At 36.4% G+C, this 27,551-nt stretch overlaps 2 protein-coding genes across 3 annotated transcripts; one reads left to right on the top strand and one right to left on the bottom strand.

The window, feature by feature from the left end:
- Positions 1 to 630: 630 nt before the first annotated feature.
- LOC110698589 (protein CHROMATIN REMODELING 25-like) lies at positions 631 to 10,517 on the top strand. The gene is made up of 21 exons (XM_021876048.1): positions 631 to 1,223; positions 1,458 to 1,814; positions 2,102 to 2,188; positions 2,280 to 2,520; positions 2,592 to 2,717; positions 2,826 to 2,882; positions 2,970 to 3,056; positions 3,469 to 3,564; positions 3,829 to 3,879; positions 5,031 to 5,105; positions 5,190 to 5,276; positions 6,463 to 6,554; positions 6,635 to 6,767; positions 7,055 to 7,174; positions 7,250 to 7,363; positions 7,467 to 7,550; positions 7,812 to 7,883; positions 7,969 to 8,027; positions 8,536 to 8,743; positions 8,824 to 8,922; positions 9,287 to 10,517. Exons 1-21 carry the CDS (start codon positions 1,048 to 1,050, stop codon positions 9,662 to 9,664), a joined length of 2,799 nt encoding a protein of 932 aa, XP_021731740.1. The 5' UTR covers positions 631 to 1,047; the 3' UTR covers positions 9,665 to 10,517.
- Positions 10,518 to 11,392: 875 nt separating this feature from the next.
- LOC110698588 (autophagy-related protein 2-like) lies at positions 11,393 to 27,551 on the bottom strand. Of its 2 annotated transcripts, XM_021876046.1 has the most exons (14): positions 27,137 to 27,548; positions 23,784 to 24,820; positions 23,402 to 23,547; positions 22,518 to 22,690; positions 19,255 to 22,428; positions 19,054 to 19,166; positions 17,846 to 18,053; positions 15,937 to 16,050; positions 15,631 to 15,738; positions 15,383 to 15,515; positions 13,571 to 13,773; positions 12,211 to 12,407; positions 11,897 to 12,124; positions 11,393 to 11,621 (listed from the first exon to the last, which is right to left on the bottom strand). In XM_021876046.1, the coding sequence occupies exons 1-13, from the start codon at positions 27,338 to 27,340 to the stop codon at positions 12,052 to 12,054; spliced, it is 5,883 nt and encodes a 1,960-aa protein (XP_021731738.1). In that variant the 5' UTR covers positions 27,341 to 27,548; the 3' UTR covers positions 11,393 to 11,621; positions 11,897 to 12,051. The 2 variants fall into 2 exon arrangements, with proteins under 2 accessions (XP_021731738.1, XP_021731739.1); XM_021876047.1 differs by lacking the exons at positions 11,393 to 11,621; positions 11,897 to 12,124; positions 12,211 to 12,407; ... (3 more) ...; positions 15,937 to 16,050; positions 17,846 to 18,053 and adding an exon at positions 18,060 to 18,202 and having other exon boundaries at positions 27,137 to 27,551.

Below are 27,551 nucleotides of genomic sequence, written 5' to 3'. Positions count from 1 at the left end.
TTCACCTGTTGAGGGACTTTCCAATGTCAAACATATTTGGAAAAGTGTAGGTGGCACAGCTCGCTATGCTTCTTTATTTAGTGGGAATTTTACCCAATGGCTAATCAAAAACCTCAAGGCAAATGGACTCATTTACTCTAAAAAATGGCCTACTTGCTTTGCAACGACCTTGTGGTGGATTTGGAGGTGGAGAAATAGCTTAGTGTTTGGCAGAGGAGAGGATATTCCTTTGGACACAGGAGCTTTCATAAGAGATTGTACTGAGGAAACTTGGAGGGCTCACAACTCTGAACTTCAATTACTCAACCCGAGTATTCATGGAAGGAAGGCACGCAAAGCATGAAATTTTTGTAAGATGGATTGCTCCCCCCTCTTACTGGGCTGATCTCAACACAGATGGTGCAACCAAGGGCTCACCAGGCACGTGGTGGTGGCATTATATAGAAGAGACTGTGCAGGGCTGTTTATCAAAATATTTTGGAAGATGCTACACTTACAAGGCAGAATTGCTAGCTCTGGAAGTAGGTCTTCGGATGGAAATTGACAAAGGCATTACAAAGCTAGTAGTACAAATGGACAATCAAACTTGCATAGAAGCCATCAAAAATGCTACTTATCAAGGAGGCGAATGCGTCCACATTTTGAATAATTGTCGTAACTTAGTTAAGTCTTTTTGTAATATTGGCTAACTTAGGGGTCGTCCTTGAGGAAAGGGTGGTTTATTTCAATGACCCTCCAATTGAAATAAACAACCCAATCCGGGAGGACATTATCGGGGTGACTTCACCTCGTTTTATTGCTTTGTGTCTTTGTAGTTTGTTTTAGGTTTTTTCCCTCTTTTGCATCAAAAAAAAAAAAAAAAAAAAAAAAAAAAAAAAAAATTAGGTTGAGAAACAAGTCTTAAACTACTCGTACAAATTTACGGTCGTTCTTAAGAAGGAATTCAGAATTTTCAACTTTTGCCGCCAGTTTTAAGAGGGAGACTAGGAGTGTACCGACTCAAACTTTCTCCGCGCTCACTAGTTCCTTCCTCAACACACCACTTCAATGGAAGACGAAGAAGACCTGGTTTCTCTAGCTTCCGATCTCTCCGATTCGAGCCAAGAATTCCAGATTGAAGACGACGATGACGATGATGAAGTATTCGAAGTTGCCGATGAAGAAGAAGATGTCACCATTAAAGACGACGATTTGAAATCTCAAAATGTCGCTGCCCTTATTAGGTATTTCTCTCTTTTCACCCCCAAATCCCTAATTTCAACCTCAATTTTATCTGATTTTGTATTATTTCCTATTTTTCTATGTTTTATTGCGATTTTTAATTGAATTTTGGACTAACCTAACAACTAACTTTGTTTTTGGGATGATTTTAGTTAGTTGAGTGTTTAGGTTAAATGTGATAAGTTATTCGTTATTATTTTGAGTTCATAATTGTGATTAATTTGTGTGAATTATAGAGGGAATCTTGTGGCGGAACGACAATCATCGCTTCCACGAGTTCTTTCAGCAATGAAGCCTTTTAAGCCACCGTTTGCTAATGGGTGGAGTAAATCCAATGAGGACTTACTCCGGCGGCTTTCGGCTCGTAAACGATTTGTCCCATGGCGCACAAATAGCTCTGATGTGGTTCCATTAGTTAAATTTCAACCTATAGTAGTTGAAGAGGATGATGAGCAGGAGGAAGGTGTGACTTTGCCTCCGGGGATCGAGCCGTTGGTTTTGTGGCAACCTGAAGAATCTATGGATGGAGGGAGTGTTTTGACTCCTATAAGTGTTGATTCCTTGCTCGTTCAATTCCTTCGACCTCATCAAAGGTATAACTCTTCATCTGATGAAATGAAGTTACTTGGTTGGTGGTCTTAGCACCTTGGCATTGATGTAATGGTATATTATTCAAACGTGGTTAAGACCGCTTGTTGAATTTAGGACTAGCTCAAATTAGCCCATTACAATTCTGTCCTCGAATTGTTTAATCTTACTTTCTAATAAGAAAATCTCTCAGTCTTGAATGTTGCGGTTTTTTAAGCATTTAGACCTACTTTCTCTTTGATGCTTGATAAAATTTGTCTGTAGTCTCTGATTGGAAAGTTGTTATAAGCAGAGAAGGTGTACAGTTCATGTTCAGATGTGTCTCTGGGTTACAAGCTTCTGCCAATATCTTCGGATGCATTTTGGCTGATGATATGGGGTAATACTCTTTTCTAATTATGTATAGATTTGTCCTCGTTTGTGAGAAATTATTAAGGATGGTATGATAATGGTAAGGATATCTTGTGCAGTTTGGGAAAAACTTTGCAATCGATCACATTGCTTTATACTCTTCTCTGTCAAGGATTTGATGGGAAACCTATGGTTAAAAAGGCTATTATAGTTACTCCGACAAGTCTTGTAAACAATTGGGAGGCAGAAATCAAAAAGTGGGTACAGGATAGAGTTCATCTTATTGCTCTATGTGAAAGCAGCCGAGAGGACATTTTATCTGCAATTGAGAATTTCACAAATCCTCGCAGTAAAACACAGGTGAAGTTTACCACAATTATATGGTTGAATTTATTCTACCTAGGCACCAATTTTACTTGATGTTATCACAGGTGCTGATTGTTTCATACGAGACATTTAGAATGCATGCTCTAAAATTTAGCCATAGTGGATCATGTGACCTCCTTATATGTGATGAGGCTCACAGGCTTAAAAATGGTCAGACGATCACAAACAAGGTATGTGTAAATTTGACTACTGCAGACAATATTTTAAAACTTATCTATGTCATATTGTGTCTTTTGGAACTTCATTTCAATTCATGCGTGTCTTACTTTGTGTGGCAGGCATTGGCTTCACTTGTATGCAAACGCCGCATCTTGCTTTCGGGTACTCCAATGCAGGTTCGCAATTCTTCTGATTTCGGAATGTCACATGCCTTAAATTTTTTTCCCCCTCAATTTATTACAGCATTGCATTTTTACTTGCAGAATGACCTTGAAGAGTTTTATGCCATGGTCAATTTCACTAATCCGGGAATCTTAGGTGATGCTGCACATTTTCGGAGGTATTATCAGGTATGCTTTTTTTCTGTATACATTTATTTTACTTTTAATTTATTATTTTTTTTTTCTTCTTACCATTAATTTTTTATTTAGGAAGGCACAACAGTAATATGCACTCAGTGATATACGAAGTATAAAACAAAAAAACAAAAGAAATTCCTTTGATGACTCCAATTTGTGCACATAGATGAGTGCTGATTGAATTATGGTTACTTACTTTAGCTACTTGTTATCATCTCTAATAACTTACTTAAGTTTTTCAATTTCTTAATTTTTGTTTTTGTGGCATAGAAATTTGCATATGAGAACAATCTTTTGGTTTCAACCATAACTTCAATGTGATTTTGCATGTTACCTGGGGTGATAGTCTGTTTGACTTTGATCTCCTTTACTGAGTGTAATGATTTGTGATGTACAATTCAAGGCGCCTATTCTGAATGGAAGAGAACCCACAGCCAGTGATGAGGAGAAAAAGGTTGGTCTTTCAAGATCAGAGGAGTTGAGTGCCATTGTAAATCAGGTAAAATTTCCTTTCCCTCAAATTTAAAAACTACACATTATTACAATGTTACTTCACTTAAAAGCAGAGAAAAATAGTAAAAGGGTGGCCAATCTTAGAGTGACGTGGCACCAGTTGCTTTTGAAGAATGTGGCTCGGCTAGTAGCCTGCTACCATAATACAGTCGCTTATCTATAAAGTTCTCTTATACCAATTAAAGAATTTGTACCAATTACTCACTCGTTTCTAAAGTGCTGACTGATTCTTTTCTTGCCTTTCTCCCAGTTTATATTGAGAAGAACTAATGCCTTGTTATCAAATCACTTACCACCAAAGGTATAACAGTTATAGCTCCAGTATGTGTTTCAATTTGTTTTATATGATGTTATAAGTTGATTCACTTAGTTGGGCTGCTATATGAACATGTAGAGAATTATACTTCTCAAGGCATTCTTTTATATGTGTTTTGAGGCAATTGTATTTGTATGTAGTGTTTCTGTGGTTCGTGGATGCTAATAATTAACCCCATGCCCGTGACAAGGTTCATAGTTAACAGGATGCATCTCAAGAATAATTGCTCCCTAGATCTCAAAATAGTTCACAGCAGATCTAATTTGCTTAGATAATTTAAGTGAACCAAACGCACAATATTTTGGAGAAAGAAGCAATGATATGAGTGCCCAATAATTACCTACTAAAACTTTTGGGTTATGATTACACGAAAGCGGCACGTAGTTGCCATAAAAGCTACACCCCCTTTCTCAAAATACGTGCCATAATATGTTTTTCTGTTAAGATATAAGACTTCCTAACCAAATGGTGCCTTGTGTGATCAATCATCAAGAGGAGGCTAAGTTCTATGTAGTTTTGAGTTCTTTAGTGAACCTTTTTTTAATAATGAAAGTAACCAAAAAAAAAAAAAAAAAAAAAAAAACAGCTGAGAAGCAAAATATAGACTTACCGAGCCAAAGAGGCTATTGAGACTAGTAGATAGGTGTAGCTGATTTTGCAGCCACTATTGGACTGTCAAGTTCTTTTGTCTACTTGAGATAGATTTACTTTGAGAACTCCTTCATTATATTCTGAGGAACACCTAAATCAATGGTGCTATAAATCTAAGAGTTTAGACAGATCATGGAGTCAGTTTCCACCAGAATTTTTTTTGTTTTTTTTACTCTCAGGCTTATGTTACTCTAGATATATGCTTTTTGAATGTAGAATGTAAAATGCATTTCTTATGTAATTAAGTAATTTAATATGTGCTTCTTTGTGACAGCTAGTGTAAAACTGTCACATTGCCTGACATGAGCCACAATGATTGAGAGTAGTACTAGGTTGGGTGACCTCCTAAGAAGTCCTCATGTTGGTTCATGAAGCCGACCCCACTTATGATTAAGCCATTAAGGCGTTCAAGCAGAAGAAGAAGATATGTGCTTCTTTGTAAGTTTGCTATTGAAGTATGATTATTTTGATTGTGGATATTGCAGATAGTTGAAGTTGTTTGTTGCAAACTCACCCCTTTGCAGTCAGAGCTGTACAATCATTTTATACAATCAAAGAATGTAGGCCTTCTCTTTTCCTAGTCAAATATGATTTCTCATCTTCTCTCGTCCATTGAGCAAAAATTACTGATTTTACATCATCAGGTGAAAAGGGCTATTACTGAAGGAACAAAGCAATCTAAAATTTTAGCATATATTACAGCTCTCAAGAAGCTCTGCAATCACCCGAAGGTAATATGCTGAGTTGTTAAAGGATAGTCTCTTTATGCCACTGATAGAAATTTAGTAGCAGCTATACAAGCTGTAAGGTATGGTACTTTTGCAGCCCTCATGTAAGTAACTTGCATAAATTTGGATAGATCCACATTTTGCTCTCCTATTCTATCCCTGTATCTGCATTTATTAGGCTATGTCTTATCTTGGACCTGAAAAATATACCCCTGTTTCCATTCATTGATTTTCTAGAACTTGCTGAAAGCCTGAAAGGTTACCCCATTAATAGATTCTCTTACTATAGTTTAGGGTTGGAAAATGTCTTAAGCACTGTAATAATTCCAAGAAGCATTAGTGTTCTGCATTTGGAACTTACAGAGCTTACTGTAATTTCACTTGCTTCTGCAGCTTTGCTGTAGTGTGGCAAAATGGGATGGAAGGTTAAATGCATGGTTACTTGTCCAGATTGCATAAAAAAAATGATCATGGTTTAATGCGGACTACTGCAGTCTCAAAGGATCATCGGATAAAATGTGAAATGTTGATTGACTAAGGAATACAATAAATACTCTAGATTAGTTTATACATGTCTGTATTGCCAATAATAATTTAACACATCTCTATTTCTTTCAACAAAAAAGTTAGGGCCCCACTCTAACTCATTCAGGAAAAAATACCCATTATTTTCTATCACATCTACTTTGGCTATAGCCATCTCCTTTCACGTCTACTTTTCTAATAGAATAACAATTGATTACCAAACAACAATTTATCACCTAAAGGCTAAAACTAGGTGTCATGATAAGGTCAAAACTAATATGGGATGGAGGGAGTACAAGCTATACTTATTTTCTTTTGTAAATGTAACTTAAGAGATTGATCATGTCATTTCTATAACGTAAACTAATCTCCTTGTCACATTTTCTTATTGGATTGGAGTGATTGGAAAGTGACTACAAATCTAAGGCCGAGTAATTCTTATTGAAGAATTGTGGCATCTCTAATTTGCTATTATTGACATCTTCTTGTAATATTCTTTTGATAATTTGGAGGCTGTTGGAGCCATATAGTTACAATATATGTACATTCAGTAGATTTTGCCAGAAGTTCACCTCTTAACTCAAGAAGAGGAATTATTGTTTTGTCTTTCTCTTTTCCTTTTGTTTTAATTTCTTTCTCATCCTAAATCTCAATCTGTCTGCAGCTCATATACGACACAATAAAAGCTGGAAATTCAGGAATAGCAGGCTTTGAGGACTGCTTGAGCTTTTTCCCTCCTGAAGTTTTCTCTGGAAGGTAACTCCTTGACACACCCCAAGGCACCTCTTTGATGTTTTTAAACCTCATTATTGAAGATCTCCATATTATGCAACCAGATCTGGAGTATGGAGTGGGGGTGATGGCCTTTGGATTGAGCTATCCGGAAAAATGCATGTATTAGCACGTTTGCTAGCTCAGTTGCGCCAAAAGACAGATGACAGGATAGTCCTGGTCTCAAACTACACCCAGGTTATCACTTTTTTCTCTGTTATCCATCAATTGGAGTACCGTATACACTAAATTGCTAGGCAGGCTAATGATTAGACTAGTCTTCCTTGAGACCATGCTCGTTTAGTGTGGAATTCCAACTTAGTAGGATTATCCTTTAGAAACCTCCTATAAAGGTGGACTTACTTCTAATTATATCCTTCTATCCTCTTTCCTGGAAGCCCCTTTCCCCTTGCAAATGTACTCTACTGCTGTCTTTTGCTTCGTATCTGTATTTATATTTAGCTGATTATCTAATGTGATTTCAGACCCTTGATCTCTTTGCTCAATTATGTCGTGAGAGAAGATACCCTTATTTGAGACTTGATGGATCAACGTCGATCAGCAAACGACAAAAGCTGGTCAACTGTTTTAATGATTTTTCAAAGGTCACTATTTTGTCCATAAAAAACTACATAAAAAGCTTTTTGTGAAGAACTCTCATTTGTTCAAGTGCATTGCAGGATGAATTTGCTTTTCTCTTAAGCAGTAAGGCTGGTGGTTGTGGGCTGAACTTGATCGGAGGAAATCGATTGGTCTTGTTTGATCCTGACTGGAATCCTGCCAATGATAAACAAGTAATTTATGTCATATTGGCAGATGTATTTCTGTTTTCTCTTTCAGATTTATTGGGTCCAGACTGGAGCATTGTGTCAGCGTTATGTTTATGTTTGTTCTTAGGCTGCTGCAAGAGTTTGGAGGGATGGACAAAAGAAGAGAGTGTATGTTTACAGATTTCTGAGCTCTGGAACCATTGAAGAGAAGGTTTTGATGGACATATCTCTCATTTTACTCTATGCCTTTTAAGAAATTCAGGGACTTGATTAGTTTCAACTTTCAAGTACTTAATATGCATGAATGTGCCTTTGGATGACTGCTGATTTATGGCTTTATTCCCAAGGGCATTTTTGTTTATTCCTCCCTGTTTTGTCATAAAAGGACTGTTCATTCCTCACAACTGTATATAATCATAACTATAACTTGAATTATTGAGATGACTTTTTGAATCTTAAATCATGTGCAAAGGTGTACCAGCGTCAGATGTCAAAAGAAGGGCTTCAGAAAGTTATTCAGAAGGAACAAGGTGGTTGTGATAAGGTAATTTAGTAGAATAACCTCATTTGATTGCATTTTGCATTTGTTCCAATGGTGAGCTCACTGTTTTTTTTCCCCTTTAATTCAGGGGAACACCTTTTCAATGGAAGATCTACGCGATCTGTTTACCTACAATGTGAATGCAAGGTATATAATGTTGTACGTTTCATATTATTTACAACATTTGCCAAAAATGGATGTTTCATAGAATCATATTATTGCAACAAATGTTTTCTTTCCTTTTTAAGTAGTCTTTCTTTATCTCTCTCCTCATTTCATGCATCTCTTTCTCTCTCCATTTGACACTTACAAACAGATTTTACCTAGGATTCCTTGCAACCTTCCAAAGTTGCAAATAATAAGAGGTAGTATTTTTTTTTTTTTTTTTTGAAGACAATTTACAAATGCTGTGAGCATGTGAAGCAATAATGTGATTAAAAAATTAGATGTTTCTCATCTGAATTTCACTAAAACAATACCTGAAGTTTCTTCTAAAATCCATTTTGGAAGTAGTTTAATAGATTGTGCTAAATCATAAATATTCAATTTTGAATTTTAAGCCTGTTTAGTATTATTTAACCCTGATGCCTCAAGTCCATAATGACTTGCTGCACAATATTTTGGCATCAGTTTAAGTGTTATGTGCTTTTTACAGGTCTGAGATTCATGAAAAGATGGATTGTGTTCGATGTAGAATTAGTGATACGACTGATACCATACAAAATGGCATGCTTGAGAACAGAGTGGAGGTCGATTGTATTGAATCAAACAGTGAAGGTTACCAATCTGGCCAAAATACTGCTGATATTGGTGGGTTTGCAGAAATTTCTGGATTGCATATGCTAAAAAGTTCTCAGAAACAGGTAGCTTTTCTAATATTTCTAAAGAATTTGCCTTTCTTTAGTCTTGATTGCTTAAATATTTTTTTGAGGCTTGTTTTTAGGTGGGGTCTCCTTCTGAAGAGGATCTGCTTAACTGGGCTCATCATTCATCTCCCACTTCAGTTCCCGATGTTCTATTTCAAGCTGCAGCTGGTGATGAGGTTAGTCAATTTTTTAAAGGATTTCCAAGTAGCTTATGAAGTTTCGTCACCCTGTAAAGTCATTTACAAGTTGGAAAACTGGATATTAAAATGGATTTAACTGCTAATTTAAAATTTCTCTTGTGAAGTTTAATCTATTTTTAATTATGCTTTTCCTGTCTTTGCTTAACTGATTTTGCAAAGAATAGTTATATTGAAGGCCAAAAACTTTAAGGCTATCCTTAATAAGTTCTTTAATAATGTTAAAAGTCCAAAAGTGTTGCCAGACATGCATGACCTGCTTTTCAAGGAATATCAGTTAGAGTAGTGTAACAACAAGATGGCTGTAAGTTTTATAGTATGGTAGCTATTTGTGGTAATGCAGGTCACTTTTGCATTTACAAACCAAATAGACGGGAAGCTTGTCCCCGAAGAATCCATGCGCCCCCTTAAAAAGCAAGGCATAGAGGAGAGAAGGACATCAGTCAATTTGAAATGGCCCAATTCAGAGGGTACTCTGAAGCACAAATTTTCGAAGTTATCAGAACAACAATTATCTTTGTCACATGGTAGAAATCCTGTGAAGAAGTTGCCACTGGTGTCAACCAAGCCTATACAAGTCGCACCTCTGAAATCAATTAAAAGTTCCTTAAAAGATGTGACAAATCTGTCATGGAGGTCTAAGTCGCCTCTCAGCAGGCAGCTACCTCTGAAAAGACCATGTCATGTTAGAGAAGTCGTTGATGTTGTGGACCTGCTGTAATCTTGCCCGGGCTGCATGGCTCTTTGAGAGTGGGTTTTGGTGACGGTTACCTTTCTGGTGGTATCAAACAATTAAGGGCATAAAGGTTTTTCTTACTGGTCTACTTGTAACCAGTGGGAATTTCATGATCTAATTTGGGCAGTTTCAGGACTGTTTTAATGCGAGGGTGAGTTCTACAAAAGCTGTACTTGGTCATGAAGTCCTGCACTCCTTTTGGAGATACTGTCCTCAAGTCTAATATGCATTTGCTCCAAGGCTCAAAGCTAGGATTTAAGGTGTAATGACATGATGCACTTAGCTGAGTTGGCATAAGACAAATTTTACTAGGAACCACAGCTGAGCTGGCAGCCTGGCACCCAGGTTTAGCAAGGAAATGTACAGCCCAGCCCTGAGTCTGCGGTGTTCGGTGTGTACCACAGTTGCTATCTGGCGTATTTTTCTTGAGTGTACAGTATATGTACTGTATCCTGAGTATAGTCAACGTGGAGTTCAAAAGGGTGATGATATCTTGGATCTGTTGTGCATTGGTAGTAGCAACATCCAATTTCGTTTTCCCTCTTTTCTTGACTCTCAAGTCTTCCCTTTTAACCCTTATACTTCAGTGCTTCATCAGTAGTAAACTAATTTGTATCCCTATGTAATACAAGGGTTGTTAACAATCTTAACATTATACATAGTTCATTATATAGTATATACTTCATAAAGTTTAACATGTACTCTTGATAGCGAAAACACAGACTGGCACAACTACAATTGAGGTATGTTTACCTACCCGTGACAAAGTATACACTATTTTCATTCTTTTTATATGTTTATTCAAGATGGGGAAGTATGTGTAATTCAGTAATTCACTAATTACAGCATGAAAATGAATTGAGACCATAAGTAGTGCAAAATCAACAAGTAGATTTTTCAAACCCATGCTGCCATGCATATAGGATAAGGGTCAAAGTCGTTTAAAGGAAAACGAAAATCCATCCTTATCAATAATGTCATATACTTCCTTTGTTCCATAAATATTGTAACAAGTATTATTTTACGCATCCCAAAGTACATTTTATATGCCAAATATCTATAATTATATTAGTAAAAATTATAAAAAGTTAATATTGTAAAAGTATTTTACGAGCACATGACTATATTTTGCTTTACTTAGAAATCATAATATATGGTCAAACAAACATGATGAATAGTGTAAAAGTCCATTTGTTGCAATATTACTAGAACAGAGGAAGTATTTTGTATTCATTATCCAAAAAACTGTTACAAGCATGTTTTGCTCATTTAGTGGAATTTTAGACCCATACAAAACAACCAAAGGTTTTGTGTATGTTGGGATCACAATAGCTCTTCAAACCTTTGACGCTGCACAAAATCAATTCAGTCAATCACTCTAGCTTAAAGTTTAACGAAATATTAATTACACAACACAAACCAAAGGTAGCCCAATCGGCCTATCAGAATCCCAAAGCACGATCTACAAAAAAAAAAAAAAAAAAAAAAAAAAAAAAAAAAAACTCACAGCTATTGCATATTCCTCACCATAACAATTAACAACATTGGTTATCATTGATATTTTGAACACAATTCCAACCAAACTTGGAAATGCGTATAAAATCCCTGTTTAAAATATATATATATATATATATATATATATATATATATATATATATATATATATATATATATATATATATATATATATATATATATATATATATATATATATAAAGCAAACTATGTACATCAAATTGAAACCACATTCAAACATGAAGAATGCAGCTTCTAAAGAATAAGGAATGGAAGAGCACATCTCTAAGAACTATACAAGGCTATGTGCTTCGAAGAATTTAATCACCAACAAATGACTATTTACAATTTGTACAGGGACTATTCTTTAGTCTTTAGCAATTCCGATCCAATGGTGAAGACCGTCTGTCACAAGCCAAGTCTACACCTGAAGTAAAAGCATTGCAATTTGAGAATTTTGGCTCATGGGTGTTGAAACACAGATTTCATGATGCGGAAAGTTAGAGGTTTCAGTAAACTAGCCAACATGAATTACACAAGACATATGTAAAGCGGAAATCTTAAATCAAATATTAGAATCATGCTAAACACCAAATTTAAGAAAGCAGCTAAAATTTTAAACATAATCCCAAGTCAGCATGGGTACAAATGGCACAAAATTAAGAAATAACGAACTGAGTTTAAATATTTAAAAAAACTCACTTTATATAGAAAGTGCATCAGGATCCAACAAAGCCATTGTTGACTCTGCACAACTGACGCTGCAAATTTTTGAGAAGACACATCAAAGCTCATCGAGAATGACTGGCAGTAAACCGAAGAGTTCATCACTAACTTTGTAAATTGTGTTAGCTAGTTCAACTTTGTTCCCAGGAGCGAGACGGGCCTAAGTACTTGTTCAGAGATTCCTCCTTATGTTCAAGATCAAGGCTACAAATACATCAAGCATGAATGAGTATTTAAGATTTGTCAACAATGGCCAAGGAAAAATGAAGAATAATAGATTTCAAGTAGACCTATTTCTGACACCAAGAAGAGCACAGTGCAGAGCTTGTGCAGCAGCAGATGCAGGAGCTATGGCTGCAACTGGAACTCCCCTGACTGCACTCACAATAGCAGAACTAGCACCACCACCGCGCTGATATGCTTTCATGGGAGTATGAATCAGTGCAGAGGCAGTCTTCCCCAGACCATCACTAAGACTCTCATAAGCCTGTTGCAATCACAAGCATCAACTAATTCCTAAAAGCATTGGATTCTCTAAACAGTCAACATATTAGCCAATCCATCATTGTTTCCTTATTTATAGAGCTAAAAACTGAAAGAAGAGTAACAATGCTACTTGTACAAGTAATTTCACATTTTCACTATAAACCTGTAATTTTCATTATATCAATTGCAATTGCCTTTTTCATCAGGGATTTAGCAGGTATAATCTTATTGAAATTTAAGGACAAGTATTAAAGCCAAAAAGAGCATCATTGGAACTCTATAGCTGTATTCAAAGACTCAAAGTTGAACATAGCTCATTATTTTGAACTACGAAGCACACGAATAACTGACACAGATTCTAAAATCTCAGTCAGAGCAGGCCAATTTTTGCCTATAACCTTTAATAACACACAAGGTAATAAATCTTGTTACCTCAACTATAAATCGTCAAAGCTAGTCGAAGTAGAATACATGATTAGAGCTAAAGTCAAAGTGTTGCAAGTCAAATAAAAACCAGAGGAAGTAAAATACTTCCTCCGTTTCTTTATAGTTGCAACACTTCCCTAAAATGGAAATGTCACAATAGTTGCAACACACTATAAAAGGAAGGTTTTTATGGTGAAAATTATACTATTACCTTTATTTAAAGCTCATGGCCCACTTGATTATACTCCTAACAACCTCTTAACCCCATTTTAAGTGTATTATATCATGTGATAAAGTGTGTTGCGACTATAAAGAAATGGAGGAAGTGTAACTAACAAACAGCAAGATACCCCTGCAATGATGCCCTCCACTGATAATTAGAAGAAATTATGAATGCACTAGGACAAAAAGTAATATCAACATCAACACAACACTAAAGCTAGTCCTCCCGTGGCAAGGGAGGGGTTAACTCGTTAAGGGATGTACACAGCCTTGCCCCTGCAATGATGCTGAGGCTGCATCTAATAAACCTTTGGCTAGAAACGCAATGCCCATTCAAAATGAGAATCTAATGGCTTTGTTCGAAATGGAAAGCAAAAGGTACGGAAGATTTTTTTTTCTTTTTTTAAAAAAAAAAAATCTAAGATTTCCTGGATAAGCAGAATACTGTAATTGTTGACTCAATTTTATATAAAAATTAAATTAAACTGTATTGAAGCAGGGTATGCAAATGCTAACCCGTCGAAGCCCATGTTGAGCATCTTCTGGCTGATCAGAGCCACGCTTTTTCTTGACTTTTCTTCTGACAGGATGGGGCAATGACGGCTGAATGCGTGTAACAATGCATTCTGCATGTAGCAGAATCTCATGAGCCCCTGCTGCCAAATGCACACCAAGCCCAAGAGCTTCAACTGAGATACTCCTAAGAAATGCCACAGTCCCTGAAAAATTCCAAGCAAGATAGTTCATCAGTAAAATTTAGCAAAGGGTAAGCAGCGTTAGGGGCCATTCAATTCAGCAAAGGAATCAAGTGTGTGCGCGTGTATGTGTGTGTGTGTGTGCGTGTGTGTGCGTGTGTGTGTGTGTGTGTGTGTGTGTGTGTGATGTAACCTCATTTCCTTAATAGAGCTAGTTCTAAAAATAAAACTAAGGCAATAAGCTTTGAGTTGAGTCTTCAACCCCTTTCTCTCTTTAACCAAAACCACCATGGCCACAGTCCTCTTTCTCTCTTGAACCATAAACATCACCTTCCCCTCTTGGTTATCATGACCAATTGACCATCACCAAGGTTGCAATTAAATTATCAAATGGGGTTTACAATCCTAAGTCTTTCAAGTGGCTGGACACAATGCAAGCAACAATATAAAGCAAAGTAAAATAAACAAACCACTGGTATATATAATAATCAAATGGGGTTTACAATCTTAGTCTTTCATTAGAATTTTTTTTTTTACAAACTTCTTAATTTTTTGAAGGAGTATATAATTGAAACCAACCCCTGGTGGCCTAAACTACAGAACATAACTAGTAATTCAAAGGTGATGGTTGTTACCGTAATGGAATACAAGGGAGGACAGGATGAAAAAGACATATAGAAGTGGTTGTGAACATGGAAAGTGGTCACAGGAGGTTAAGACTATTGAGAGGCAACCGGGATAAAGGAGAGAAAGGGAGGGGAAGGAGGCAAGGAAAAGGTAGAGGGGGGTTATGGATTTTGGATGGCAGGCAGCAGTAAAGGTAATGATAGTGGTAAAAGAGCAAGTATGCTTTTGAATAATAGACGGGGTAGATGTTTCAAAGGAAACCCAACCCTCCAACTGGTAAGAAGGAACCCTTACCTAATAAGTTTATAGGGGTGGCTCACCGGTATCAAATTATTAACATTTGTTAAAAATCACTCTGTATGAATTTGATTTATTCTAAACACAAATTGACCTGTTACTCCAGTTAAACAAGGCCTTACAATTTTACTTTTTCCATACCACTTTTGTAATCTTTTAAAACTCATCACATAGATCTCATCCTAGAGATTCTGTATTTTTCATACAGAAAATTTCCAGTAAAATATACAAAAAAAAAAATACAGGCTCTTCTTCCAATCTCATCAGTTCCAAGACAATGGGAATGAATTAAATCCCTCAGCGAGCAGAATAATATAGGAAAACAGGATTAATAATTAACAATAAACATTCAAGGAATCTACTAGAGCTGAATATCAGCTTGGGGAACCATAACAAATCAAGGAAGAAATGCACATTGCTCTACAACACCATAGCTGGAATTATATCAAAAAGAATACAACTGACATCTAGTTTAGTAGGCACACTTTAATGTTCTTCCACAGAACCAACAATCTTATCCAAATTTCAGTAAACAAATTTTGATTTTCATTAAAAAAAAGTAAGGAAATTCTTGGCAGTAGAGTTAGAGAATTATGAAGAATAACAACATAAAAACCAATAGGAAAGTAGCCAACGGATCTCAGATTTATATAATCCATAACATATAATCAAACTGATAGCAAGTGGATAAGACAAGTTAAAAAGCTACCTCTTTGTAAACCTTTCAATAATCTATGGTCCCTCCTATAATTCTTCACTGGAAGAGAAACCAACTTTGCAGCACCAGAGCCCACAGCAACAAAAGATCGAATGGCAGGAAGTCCTCGCAAAAGTTTATGGATCTACATTTTCAGAAAAATGGCTTCATTAATTTACACTGGAGACACAGGGATACAAATCAATAAGTTTGGAATTACAGCTACAATTCACTTGTAAATTAAACCAAATTAGCAAAACCTGATTTTGCGAAATATCTTCCAGCCATTCCCCAAGAGTAGTTTCACATACATTGCCCCATCCATAAATACCAGCAGCTTGAACATGCTTGAGATGAAGCTCAACCCCCTGCATAGATAATTTGGAAGGACAGGTTATTTCACAATCACATAGCTATTGAGCAACATAGAGTGGGTCAGATTAAAAACTGAATGAATTAGAATTTCAGAAAATCAATATAGTACCAGGGGAAACACAATTTTCATATTAACATGTTCACTGATTTTCAAAATTTGGTGCAATAAAATTAACATGGGAATATATTACCTTCCAAGGAACAAGATTTACAAGCTCCACATACTTCCCTCCACTTAACGCCGCAAGGTCAACACGATTAGGACAGTAGTCAACTCGCAGAATAATAGGTCGGATGTCAAATTTCTGCAGGAACATTATTGACATTAATCTCCCCAGTCTAAACATCCACATTAGAAACAAGACAGCATGTTTATCTGAACCCAAACAAGTCAAGCATTCTGATATAAAAAGCGCAACCATATTACACCAGGATTAAAATAAAATATTACTACTAACTGTGTCTCTTAATGTTCTTAACATATTCCGTTATTGTCCATTTCATAATGTTCTTAACAATCAATCAATCAAAGCCCTAATCCCAAAAGTGGGGCATAATGTTCTTAATATATCTACTTTATTCCTTTTTGGCAAACCCCTTTTACTACCTTACCCCTCTTACCCCATAACAAATACAACTTTCCACTCACTCTCTTTTACTTTATCCACCTTTTTCTTACACTCACCCACCATTTTACACTCTCTCTTACTTTATCCACCTTCTTACACTTTCTCTCTCCTTTGCCTTTAATTCTTGTGCAAATATTAAATGTTGAAAACAATACGAACTAGAGGTATATTATGAATACAATGTAATTATATCTGTATCGATGTGTATTATTAAATGCTCAACTTTCTACAAATTTCACTAATACATAATCAAAGTTGTGTGTTATTATATCTTAAATTGAGTAATTGTTATTTTATACCCTCTTGTAACTGAAATTACACTTTATTTCAAGTTAATCATATGGCTTACCATGGTGAACAATTTGCACACTTATAAAAATTAACTTTACTGAGTATTCCTGCATGTGAAACAATATAGCACAATTCAACTATTCTCCAAGTCCTTAAATTGTGTTAGAAGGAGTATCGTTAAAGGGTAATAGGAAAAAGTTCAAATTTAAATTACTAAATTTAAGTGAGCCCTATTACTTTTGAACAGATATGTGGCCAATTATTTTGGACAAGAGTTATTATTTCTCACCTGTGACTGCTCTGCTATGCACTTTGGATAATCTAGATTTGTTTCTAACAAACAAGATATAGCTTGTGTAAGCCACAACAAAATACAGCACATGTTCCACATCACTTTTGACCAGATACACATGAAAAAATCTTAAAAGGCATATGGCAACTCCTTCTACATACTTCTTTCATTTCCGTAGTAAAATTATCAGCAACTAATTCTTTCTTATGAACATCAGATTCAGACTTATATATGACAAGTCAGTCCTAACATTTATATTCATTCAGCAGCTCAGCATCTTGCCACCTTCATTTATTTATTTATTTTTATTTATTTATTTTTTTATTTGGGAGGGGAGGACAGTAAATGAGCAACTTTGTTAGAACAAATAATCTCCCAAAGATAGACTTGACAGGCAGATTAATCCCTAAGTTTGAGGTGGGGAATTTGTAAAGCAATCTGGGTTCCTCCCAGGCCTAAGTAAGGTAGAGCTTTGTTCGAAACAAAGCCAAACCTTCACAAAGGGGGTAATTTGCTACATGTTTGGATTCAACATTCAAATCCATCACAAAACAACCTATGCTTCAAAAGCTTTAAAAAACTGACTACAAGCTTTCTAGCCACTCCCAACTTTAAGACTAGCTGACCAGGATAAAACTGTGGGACATCTAGATTATCATTAATCTTCTTCACAAGCTCCCTACAGATTTCTCAACAGTGAGACAAGTGAGTAAATATTTTACAAGTTCCCTACAGTCCAGTGAGGCAGTGATCCCTATATAATACCACTAAAATTGTTACATATCCAATCTGAAAGTATATATCCATAGAGCTCGTATCTAATCCAGGTGGGCAATTAGATATTTGAATTTAAAAAAAAAAAAAAAGAAGCATGTGCTAAATACTTGCCTGAAAGTAGGGAAGCAATGCTTCATCCACAAGGCTAAGACCTTTCAACTTACTATCTTCTGCTGTAATAACATCTGATGAGCCTGAACCTTGTGCATCACCATTTGAGGAATCATCTGATGAATACTTGCCCCCAAAGAAGGAAATAAGAAAATCAAGCTGGCTCTGATGAAGATGCAATAATATTGGAAGGACAGCTATGCGTAACCTGCAGATCCAGCTATTTGTTAAGAGTCATTGCAATCATAAGAATTTTATTTTTTTTTACAAAAAAAAAAAAAAAAAAAAAGAAAGAAAAAAAGGGGTAAGAACTGTCTGCAGTGAGATCCAATTTACATAGGCAATCCAGACAATGACCTGACAGACAAATCAGAACAGGTTACAGTCTCACAGACTTAAAAGTGGACAAGTAGCATGAATACAAATTGACCTCACTAAATATACACATTAATGGGATCTAATGATATGCAGGTCGATAACTAAAAACAAAAAAGAGAAGTCAAAAATTAGAAGTAACAAATCTTTACAGCATAAACATACTGACTTTTCAGACCACAGTCATGCTCATGATTTTCACTAAAATTTGGCCGAAGCAGCAAAGTACTTAGCTACCTAGTATAGCAACTGCACTGAAAACATTCAAAAAATACCTAGTAACTTTAGCTTCTGCCTTATTGTGACATTATTTCCTCCATTCCAGATCATCTGACCTCTCAGCTAACACCTCATTATTTGTCACCTAAAGTATCAATGCACTATGATATGTTTATTTAAAATACCAAAGCAACATCATTTCTGAATTTTAAATAAACTTGTAATACATAAGCATGATCTAAAAGACTTGTTTTGGGACAGGATGACTGTTAACTAGACCTGCAAAGCATAAAATATTCTATGACCATCCTTTCATCACGCCAATCTAAACACAACTAATAACACACAGCCAAAAGCAGCAGCAAAGTATCAACAGTCAGAAAATGCAATTTTGCTAAATGAACCCCTTTCCCTTATGGAAATCATTTCAAAACCATTGTCCCACCATTTATTTCCAATTTTTTTTACAAAATCAATGTATAGAGTCACTTGCTTGGTTGCTCCATTCAGAAAACAAAAGGAAGGTATCATTAGACGGAAAGTATCTCTACTAATAGCAACAGAGAAGTCTCATAGACCAAAAAAAAAAAAAAAATTAAAAAAAAATTGCATACCGATACTCCTCAAGAGGAGTCGTGGGATCTGGCCTGACAGCTTCCAAATCGAGTTTGAATGCCTTTGAGAAAGATTGCCTAGGCCGGTCCTTAGAATTATAATATCCGAGCACCTTGTAGATGAGGAAAAAAATGTAACTAAGAATGCTCTACAGAAAAAACAGCAAAACAGAAACCTGAAAAGGTGCCTAAAGGCCATACCAGTTTCCAAGGAGCATTTCTGCTTTTGTCATATATGTGAAGATCTTGGATAGAAAGACATAGTTTCGATGCACATAAGTCCCCATCTGGAAAGACGTCATAATGGACATTCATGTTTGATAGTGAAAGCTCTAAACATATAGCTTCATCCCTTCCACAGATATCAGCAGAATGCCAAACAGTTTCCTCCAAGTCATGCCAGTCAGAACCAGCATACATCCGCCATTTAATATCCACATTATCCAATAGTAAACGTCCTTTGAATCTTTGGCAACCGTTACCTTCCTTATAATTTTGCTGGCCTTCCAGAAGCTGTTTTGAGTGAGATTGACCAGTTTGATCAGGTACATAATTTTCCAAAATACTCAAGGATGTACTACCATACCATCCACATTTTCCTCTTTGAACATCCACATTTCCCCTGCTCTCTGTATTAGATTGGGAATCAGATTCAGGAAAATGACTGTTAATGGTTAATTCTGATAAAGATCTCAAATCTGATAGGCAATAGCCTTCCATAATCTCCGTCTTCTGTAGAATTGACGAATGACCATCTTCCATAGAAACTCCACGACACGGATAGGCGAAGCTATGCCCCTCAAGAAATAGATCACTATCATTTCCCTCAACTGTATTAAGTTCTGACAAATCAGATGGGCTCATGGATTTTCCACTGAAAAGAAAGGCATCTTCAGATATTTCACCCATTAAGCCAACCAACCCAGAATCAAACTTTGAATCTGGACCAAGTTGCTGTACCTTCAGTTTCCTTGGAGAAGAATTGCTGCTGATTTCTGATACTCCTTCACAAACATCCTCTCCTTGAACCTGTTTTAGAGAATTCCACCTGTTTTGCAAGTGGACAAGAGACTCCTCCATGTCTGGGGCATAGAGCTGCTGGAGTTGGGAAGCCAGGCGTATTAAACCAAGTGTTGTATCATGACAAGTACTGATAACCACATGAGATTCAGAACAATTTAGTTCCCAGTAAATGTCATTTTCACAGTTGATCCTTAAAATAGCGTCAACCAGAGCCTCCCGAGCAACCTTGACATAGCCTAGTTCATGTAAGTATTTAATACCGTACTCACCCACAAGCCTTTCCTGCTTTGTTGCAGCATGAAGAAGAAGACCCACATCTTGAAACCGGATACTGTAGTCGTTTACTAGATTACCAGCTATCATTGTACTAGAAAGTGTAAAAGATGATGCAGCAAGCAGACAAGCAATATATGGCTCACATGAGTCATCATCAAGGTTAACAGATACACGAGATTTAGAATTGAGACATTCTCCATTCACTTCTAACTTGCATAAGTATGGCTCATAGCTCAATGCAACATCGATGAATTTTAGAAGGAAGAAAAGCCTCTGAGAATCACCCTTTTGCTGATCAGATTCAACATTTTCGCTTGTTTCAGGAGATGGCAAGCTAAAGAAGGAAAGTATCTTATCAAGCCAATCTAAGCGGCCTCCTGGTGCAACAATGGTCCCACATTTCAAACTAATTGACATGTGATTATGGAAACTCTCTGGGTCAGACATGTGAACAATATCAGAGCCAGCATGGCTGCAGGACAAAACATTTGAACCTTCTCCATCACCACGTCCATTTGAACTATCGCTACAAGATATCAGAAGAACATCCTGATCAGCCAATGAAGTAATAGACCCCCACAACTTCCCTTCACGATGAGATACCCAAAGAAAACTAGCACCACAGGTAGCCCCAACATCAGAAACGGAAAGCAATTGCAGATTCTGGATTTCCAGTCTTAACCTGTGCCATGAACCTGGAAGTTCTCTCTGTAGTGAGCTTTTAAGGCCGTCTCCTTGGTCAAGTTCAATATGAATTTCTGCCAGACCACATTCCAGGAGTACAGATGACTGGTTTAAACTTGTTCCTCTATTTTCATAAGCTGTGTCACTACCTGCGCTGGATAATGCATCCATGGCCTGACTCAAAAGGTCAAAAAAACATAAATACTGAGACCTGCGAAGAGTAACCACCATGACAGGTACACCAACATGCAGACAGAATTTGGAGCTCAATATCAGCTCTTTTTGTTTTTGGGAAGATAGATCCCCTTTTTTGTCCCTAGTTGATACGGAAGTAAACTCATAATCACTTGTCGCAGATGACATTTTACCAGCTGACCCATCAGATGTTGCTAAAACCTTTGCAATCTTTGTAATCCAAGGGCCAGTGACTGCATCTTTGTGCCAAAGCATACTGATCAAACTAACCCAATGACTTCCATTCCCAAGGGCTAGAATTTGATGAGAGCAAAGTTTCTGACTCTCCAACTCAGTGGCCTTACCAGCATCATCATCCACAGCACTAACGATATGGTAAACATCAAGATTAACAACATTTAACTGCACTGAGTGAGAAGGTGATGGAGTATATTTTTTCCAAGGTGTATCCTCTCGGAAAAGAGTAGACCCTTCAGCCTTCAATTTCTTGGAATTTGATGGAGAAGTGAAATCAAGAGCAATAAATTGATCACAACTTACATAGCTTTTCAAACCTCCACCATTCATAAAAGGGAAGCATAAAATTATCTTAGCATGAGGAAGAAATATGCCCCCTGCCAAGCTTCCTTTAAAGGATGTGGATGCGACATCAGAATGAAGAGAAGATTTATGCTTCTCTTCAAAGGCTCCAGATGAAAAAACAGCCTCAGGTTCTTCCTTTCTTGCAGAATTAACAAGTGCCCTTGAAAATTCCAGGACCATGTTCACCACATCAAAGTTCAACCACAATATGAAAGGTGGAAGCTTTATCGAAAACGAAATTTGCCTAGTTGACTGACCCTCAAAGGATCTCGAACTCACCGCTAAAAGACATTGACTAGCACCAGAAGTTTCAAACAAGGTAGCCTTCACTGTATTGTTGCCACAAGCACAGTTTTCTATACTCGATAAGCTAGATGGAGTATTCCCAAGCTTAGATGCATCAGAAAATACCATACTAAATGGTTCAGAAAACAAACAATTTGAAGGCAGAACACCGAGAACCTTATCTTGCAAAGCTCGGATCATAAGAGTCTGGCCACTCAAACCCTTCTCTTCACCGTACAAACTGAGATCTGCAGATTCCTTTTGACTGAAGTGTTCATCTAAGACAATGCGCTTGACAGTTGTTTCCAATTTCCACTCCTGAAGATACACCTGTTTGCTTTACCAAATGTTCAAAGTTTAGTGAATATAACTTGGAACCACAAACAAGATAGACTATGACTTCAAGCACACAAATTTACCTGGACATCTATAAGAATATCTTGCAAATTCAAACACAGATGAGCATCAAAATCAATACCAACTTGCTCATCAGCTGGCCTTTGCTGAGTCAACTGGTCTTCATCAGAAAAGGCTAATATTGTTGAAAGCCCAACAAGATTAATCTTGAGATTTGTTTGCACATGCTGCTGCTCTGCACAAAGAATAGAGAAAAGTATATATATATATATATATTTTACTGCACTATAGAATGCTAATTCCAAGCATAACACTAGTGAAAAGAAATCTTCCAAATCACAGCTAGAGTTCAAGATACAAGCAGAGAACGTAATCAGAAGCTCAGAGAGACCATAGGAAGTGATATCAGAAGCTTTAGTGACCATAAGATCAAGAACAATATTCCTCAGAGCAATGGATGAAAATTATACTACTAGTGCACAACATATTAGCGCAAAAGCCCTTCAAATAAAATTTCATTCAAAATCAATAGTTAAGAAAAAAAGACATTCTACTTCTTTCATATGCAAGATCCTTCAACTCATCTAACAATTATTTTGAAAAATCAAATGCTAGATATTAGACTTACAAAAAAGATCACGGCTTCATCACTAATTAACAAATCCTTTCTACAATGCACAACTGCTAATAACACAAAAAATTTCTATAGTTCCTCCAGGGTTTGTCTTTCATACATTGGAAGCACAATCTGTCATGCTTTATTTTTTTTGCTCCATTGAAATTCTTTGGAGAGCTTCCAGATCAGTCCTCTAGTTACTCATTCAGTGCCAATGTTCTTAGTTAAAAATCATTAATAAAACACAAAAGTGATGACAACACGAGGTCTTAAAGATGCAAAGTACAGCAAAGCAAACAACTAACAAGCAGACTGAGAAAACAAGCATACCAGCACCAACGTTCAAAGATCCAGAAGCAAGATTAGATGCAGCAGTTATTGGGCTAAAAACAGAGCATGTCCAGTTCCACATTCCACTACTGCCCATGAATTGGGAACTCCTCAACTCATCCAAACATTCGAAAAACTGATCTACACTGCAGACAGCAAAAGGACAACTTGATTGAGAACCAAGTAAATAAAAAAGACTGTAATTTAAAAAAACAAATACTCAATAGACTAGACAGATTATGGTAGCTGCTTTGATTTATATTTTGAATAACAAAATATATATATATATATATATATATATATATATATATATATATATATATATATATTCCTCTTATAAGGAAGCATTAAAAAGGGTTATCAGCATAAAAAGAAAGAGAACCTGGCTCCTAGATTTGCCTCTTCAATTCCTGGATTGTCGTAGTTTCCATTATAAAAGGGCACCCAATCTGATATGAAACATGACTCCTTAAGAAGAACATCTGTAACCATTTCTTCCCTTGAAGACAGATTTAATTTAAGAGAACTATCAAATTCTGGAATAAGGTGCTTGTCAGACAGCACTGAAGAAGGAAAAGCTGATGGACTGCACTGAGATGTTGAGTCAGAGACAACAGTGTCGACAGACATGTGATTGACATCATCAACCTTGTTATTCTCATATTTCTCAAGCAAATCCCAGGTAGCTTGTAACCACTTTAGGGTGCTGGGTTGCAATTTCGCAATTAAGGTGTCCACATTTACTTCTGCGTCAACTTTGCAGGTATCCAAAGAACCATTCTTCCAAGGAATAGACAGCTTCATAGAACCACAAAAGCCACCTCTTTCCCCAGTCAACAGAGGTTTTGAAGCAAGATGTGTTTGATTGTATCCACTATAAATCTGAAGAAGCTCAACAGTAGCTCCTTGAAATTTAAGAAAATTTGTCAGATGGCTTATACCCAGAAAGTCTTCAGAATTTGAACCATCAATTAAACCCTTGCCTTCAGAAATACAAGTTCCACATTCAATTTCTGCAACTCGAAATACCAAAGCATCATGAGACCCTTCTTCTTCTTTATCCCTTCCTACTTCAGCATCAAATGCAACAATCACACTTTTTATTCTGATACAGAAGCTCGTCAGCAACCACTTCACCATCTTAGCAACTGTCTTAACGCCTTCATGAACATTGACAGAAGCAGCTGCAGACTTGTAGACCATATCATGTTCAACTGTTCCCATGTCATTATTCACACGATAATTTTCATTTGAATCATGAGTTCCAGCTACCTCTTGTGAATTGCCACCATCAAATGGAAAAAGCACAAGCTCAAGCTCATCCACTTCAACTTCACAACCTTCACCATTCCAAGGCATTTTTATTAATAATGAGCGGATTGATCCTTCTTTCACCTTAAATACAGATATTTTCCCCAACTGAAATGAAACAAGAAACTTTAGTTATCATAAAACACATTACCCACAAAAACAAAAGGATGATAGCAATAAAAGATGTGTAAAATGTGCAATCAAGACATATTAAGTACTTCCTCTGTTTTTATTTACTTGCAACACAACACTTTGGCACGCACTTCAAGGGAGATATTAGACAAGGTAAACGGACAAATTAGTTAACAAAATTTTACCACCGATAAGAAGAAAGTAATAAGTTACTATGATTTAAATTTCATATTCGTCCGTTTACCTCGACTAATCACCTCCTCAAATAACATGCCAAAAAGGTGTTTTGCAAGTAATTAAAAAGAGCAATCATGGAGAACGATCTATTACAAGCCAATCTATGAGAAAAGCTACCTAAGAAATTTAAACAGCTTCCTTAAAAGTACTTATGTTTTTAAAACACTAATCTATTTAATTCATCAATAAGGTGGCCCACAAATCCAAACCACAGTACCCTTCCCCTATTCCTAGCATTTCTCCTCTCCCCATTGCTGCCGTCGTTGCTATATTATCACCACCACCCTTGATTTGTCTCTCCTCCCACTTCCACTCTTTATCTCTTATGTTGCCCCATTACTACCGCTTTTGTTTCCAGGTTGGAGATGAGTACGCGGGCAACAATGGCCAGCTTCGGTGGTGAGGAGTGGCTTTTTACTGTTATTAAGTTGTCCCGCTGATCCAGACCTCATTCCCCTTTTACCTATTTCAAGCATATCACCCTTCATCACTGTCGACATTGCTCTAAACTAACACCACCCTCACATAGTGTCTCCCTCCATTTCCTCTCTCTCTTCAGTTGCCCCATCACTGTTGTTAGTGTTGCCACATTTGCAATGACATGACATATTAGTGGATGTTGGCAACAATGGCCAGCTTTGGAGGTCAGAATTTTGCGTAGGTCAATCGTTTATGACTTATTAAAAGTACTATGTTAGATCAAGATTTTGATCATAAACTAATCTCATTAATTCCCTAATTTAACTCGATGACAAAAAAAAAAGTACCCTTTCTTCGTTTCTTCCCCTCTTTTTCTATTCTTGTAAGTAAACTAAAAGCCCCTTTAGTTTACCTAAGACTCGGTTCACATGTTTCACAATTTTTGTATTAGCTCTGTGGAAACAAATATACTCTTTCTTAATGAGAAGGGAGGGGCAGGAGAGGAGACAGAGTGCAAAGGGAGTGGTGGTGGCACTAATGGTGAATAGAGGCAAAAGAGGTATAGAAAGCAAAAAGAGGTTTTAAGGTGGTGGTGATGCCAACTGGGTGATGTTAGTGACGGAGGAAAAAAGGACTTGGATATGGTGCATGCATTGTGGGGAATCTGATGCTCGTGGAAGATTGGAGGAGTTGGGATTAACGCTAAAGTTGTCTGGATAGTGGTGCTGGAATATACTGTATTACTTAAACAATTATCTTAATCATGGAAATTAATGATTTCCATTATTTATAGTTTTGCTAAAATAAGTCATAAGGTATTATTCCCTCTGATCATAAATATTCTTTCCATTTTAACTTTGCACATTTGTCAATGCATTACTTTGACTATAAATATTTATAGTTGCATATTGGTAAAAAAAATATGACAATCAAACATTGATAAACTACTCATTGAGACAAATCAAATAAGACCCAACATGACTATCTTATGTTTTATATATTAAGAGTAGTTTAAAAGGGTTTCTCATTGATGAATAATGCCAAAATTCCAAATGGATAGAGAAACAAGGATCAGAGACCTCTATGTGGAATTACTAATCATATTGTCTCAAACCCCCAAGATTTAGGATTCACCATGATGCCACTTAATAGTCGGATCATAGAAATTTGACAAAAGTAATACCAAGTTTGGGCCATAATCACGAGTTGCACTATCTCCCATAAGAATCCCAAGTATACCATTCTTTCATATGAATTGATAACTAATATCACAACCTATTACCACCGCTCCACCAATATCCTATCCCCTCCCCTGCCAAGTGCCAACACCGGTGGCACCACCACTCTTGTTAATCAAATAACTACTTTCAAGTTAATGTACTTGTATATAATACACAATCAATTTCAATTTTCTGAGCATAATAAAATATTCCAAACATCATAGAAATACGCCTCTCCAATAACAATAATACACATACTTAATCAATTCTCCAGAAAACAAACTGAATTCTGCAATTAATTCAGTTCTAACATCTAAGAACACAATAAAAATCGTCATAAACATTAAAAAAATAAAAAATAAAAAAATCATTAAAATCACAAAAACTGTATAATAATTTTAAAAAGAAAAAATACCTTTTGATTGAGATAATCGACATTAAGGGCGAGATCAGTGAGCTGAAGCAAACCAGCAGAAAGCTGAACATCAAGTTGATCAAGATCGATATCGCCATGAATAAATTTACCAAGCTTTTTCTTCAACAAAAACTTACACAACCTTTTAATGGCGTAACGAGACAGAATTGCCTCTGCCGATTTTGCGAAATTCCATGAAAACATCTTCCCCTAAATTTTTACCTATTTACAGTAATTGTTTGTGTAATTAGGGTTTTGGAAATTGGGGGTTTTAGTGTTGAAATTGAGAGATGATGGAAGGTATGTTGTTCTCCATTAAAGGCGCAGCCTCCACGAGACGACTGCTATGATGATGAGAGAGAAGGTATGACAAGTAAAGGAAACTAATACTCCCGATTTCTCGATAGATTTTGGA

Source organism: Chenopodium quinoa, unplaced genomic scaffold (assembly GCF_001683475.1).
Source record: "Chenopodium quinoa cultivar QQ74 unplaced genomic scaffold, ASM168347v1, whole genome shotgun sequence".
Taxonomy (NCBI): domain Eukaryota; kingdom Viridiplantae; phylum Streptophyta; class Magnoliopsida; order Caryophyllales; family Amaranthaceae; genus Chenopodium; species Chenopodium quinoa.
Note: the sequence above shows the minus strand (reverse complement) of the source record. Positions and strands in the feature narration are given on the sequence as shown.

Bases quoted from the DNA above. Each gene is read 5' to 3' on its own strand.
- LOC110698589 (XM_021876048.1), top strand. From the start codon at position 1,048: ATGGAAGACGAAGAAGACCTGGTTTCTCTAGCTTCCGATCTCTCCGAT. The intron at 2,521-2,591 runs GTGAAGTTTACC...ATGTTATCACAG, and splicing joins ATCCTCGCAGTAAAACACAG to GTGCTGATTGTTTCATACGA. The intron at 2,718-2,825 runs GTATGTGTAAAT...TTTGTGTGGCAG, and splicing joins GTCAGACGATCACAAACAAG to GCATTGGCTTCACTTGTATG.
- LOC110698588 (XM_021876046.1), bottom strand. From the start codon at position 27,340: ATGTTTTCATGGAATTTCGCAAAATCGGCAGAGGCAATTCTGTCTCGT. The intron at 13,774-15,382 runs GTAGCTTTTTAA...GGAATTTTTCAG, and splicing joins ATTGAAAGGTTTACAAAGAG to GGACTGTGGCATTTCTTAGG. The intron at 12,408-13,570 runs GTTAGCATTTGC...TGATTGCAACAG, and splicing joins CTCAACATGGGCTTCGACGG to GCTTATGAGAGTCTTAGTGA.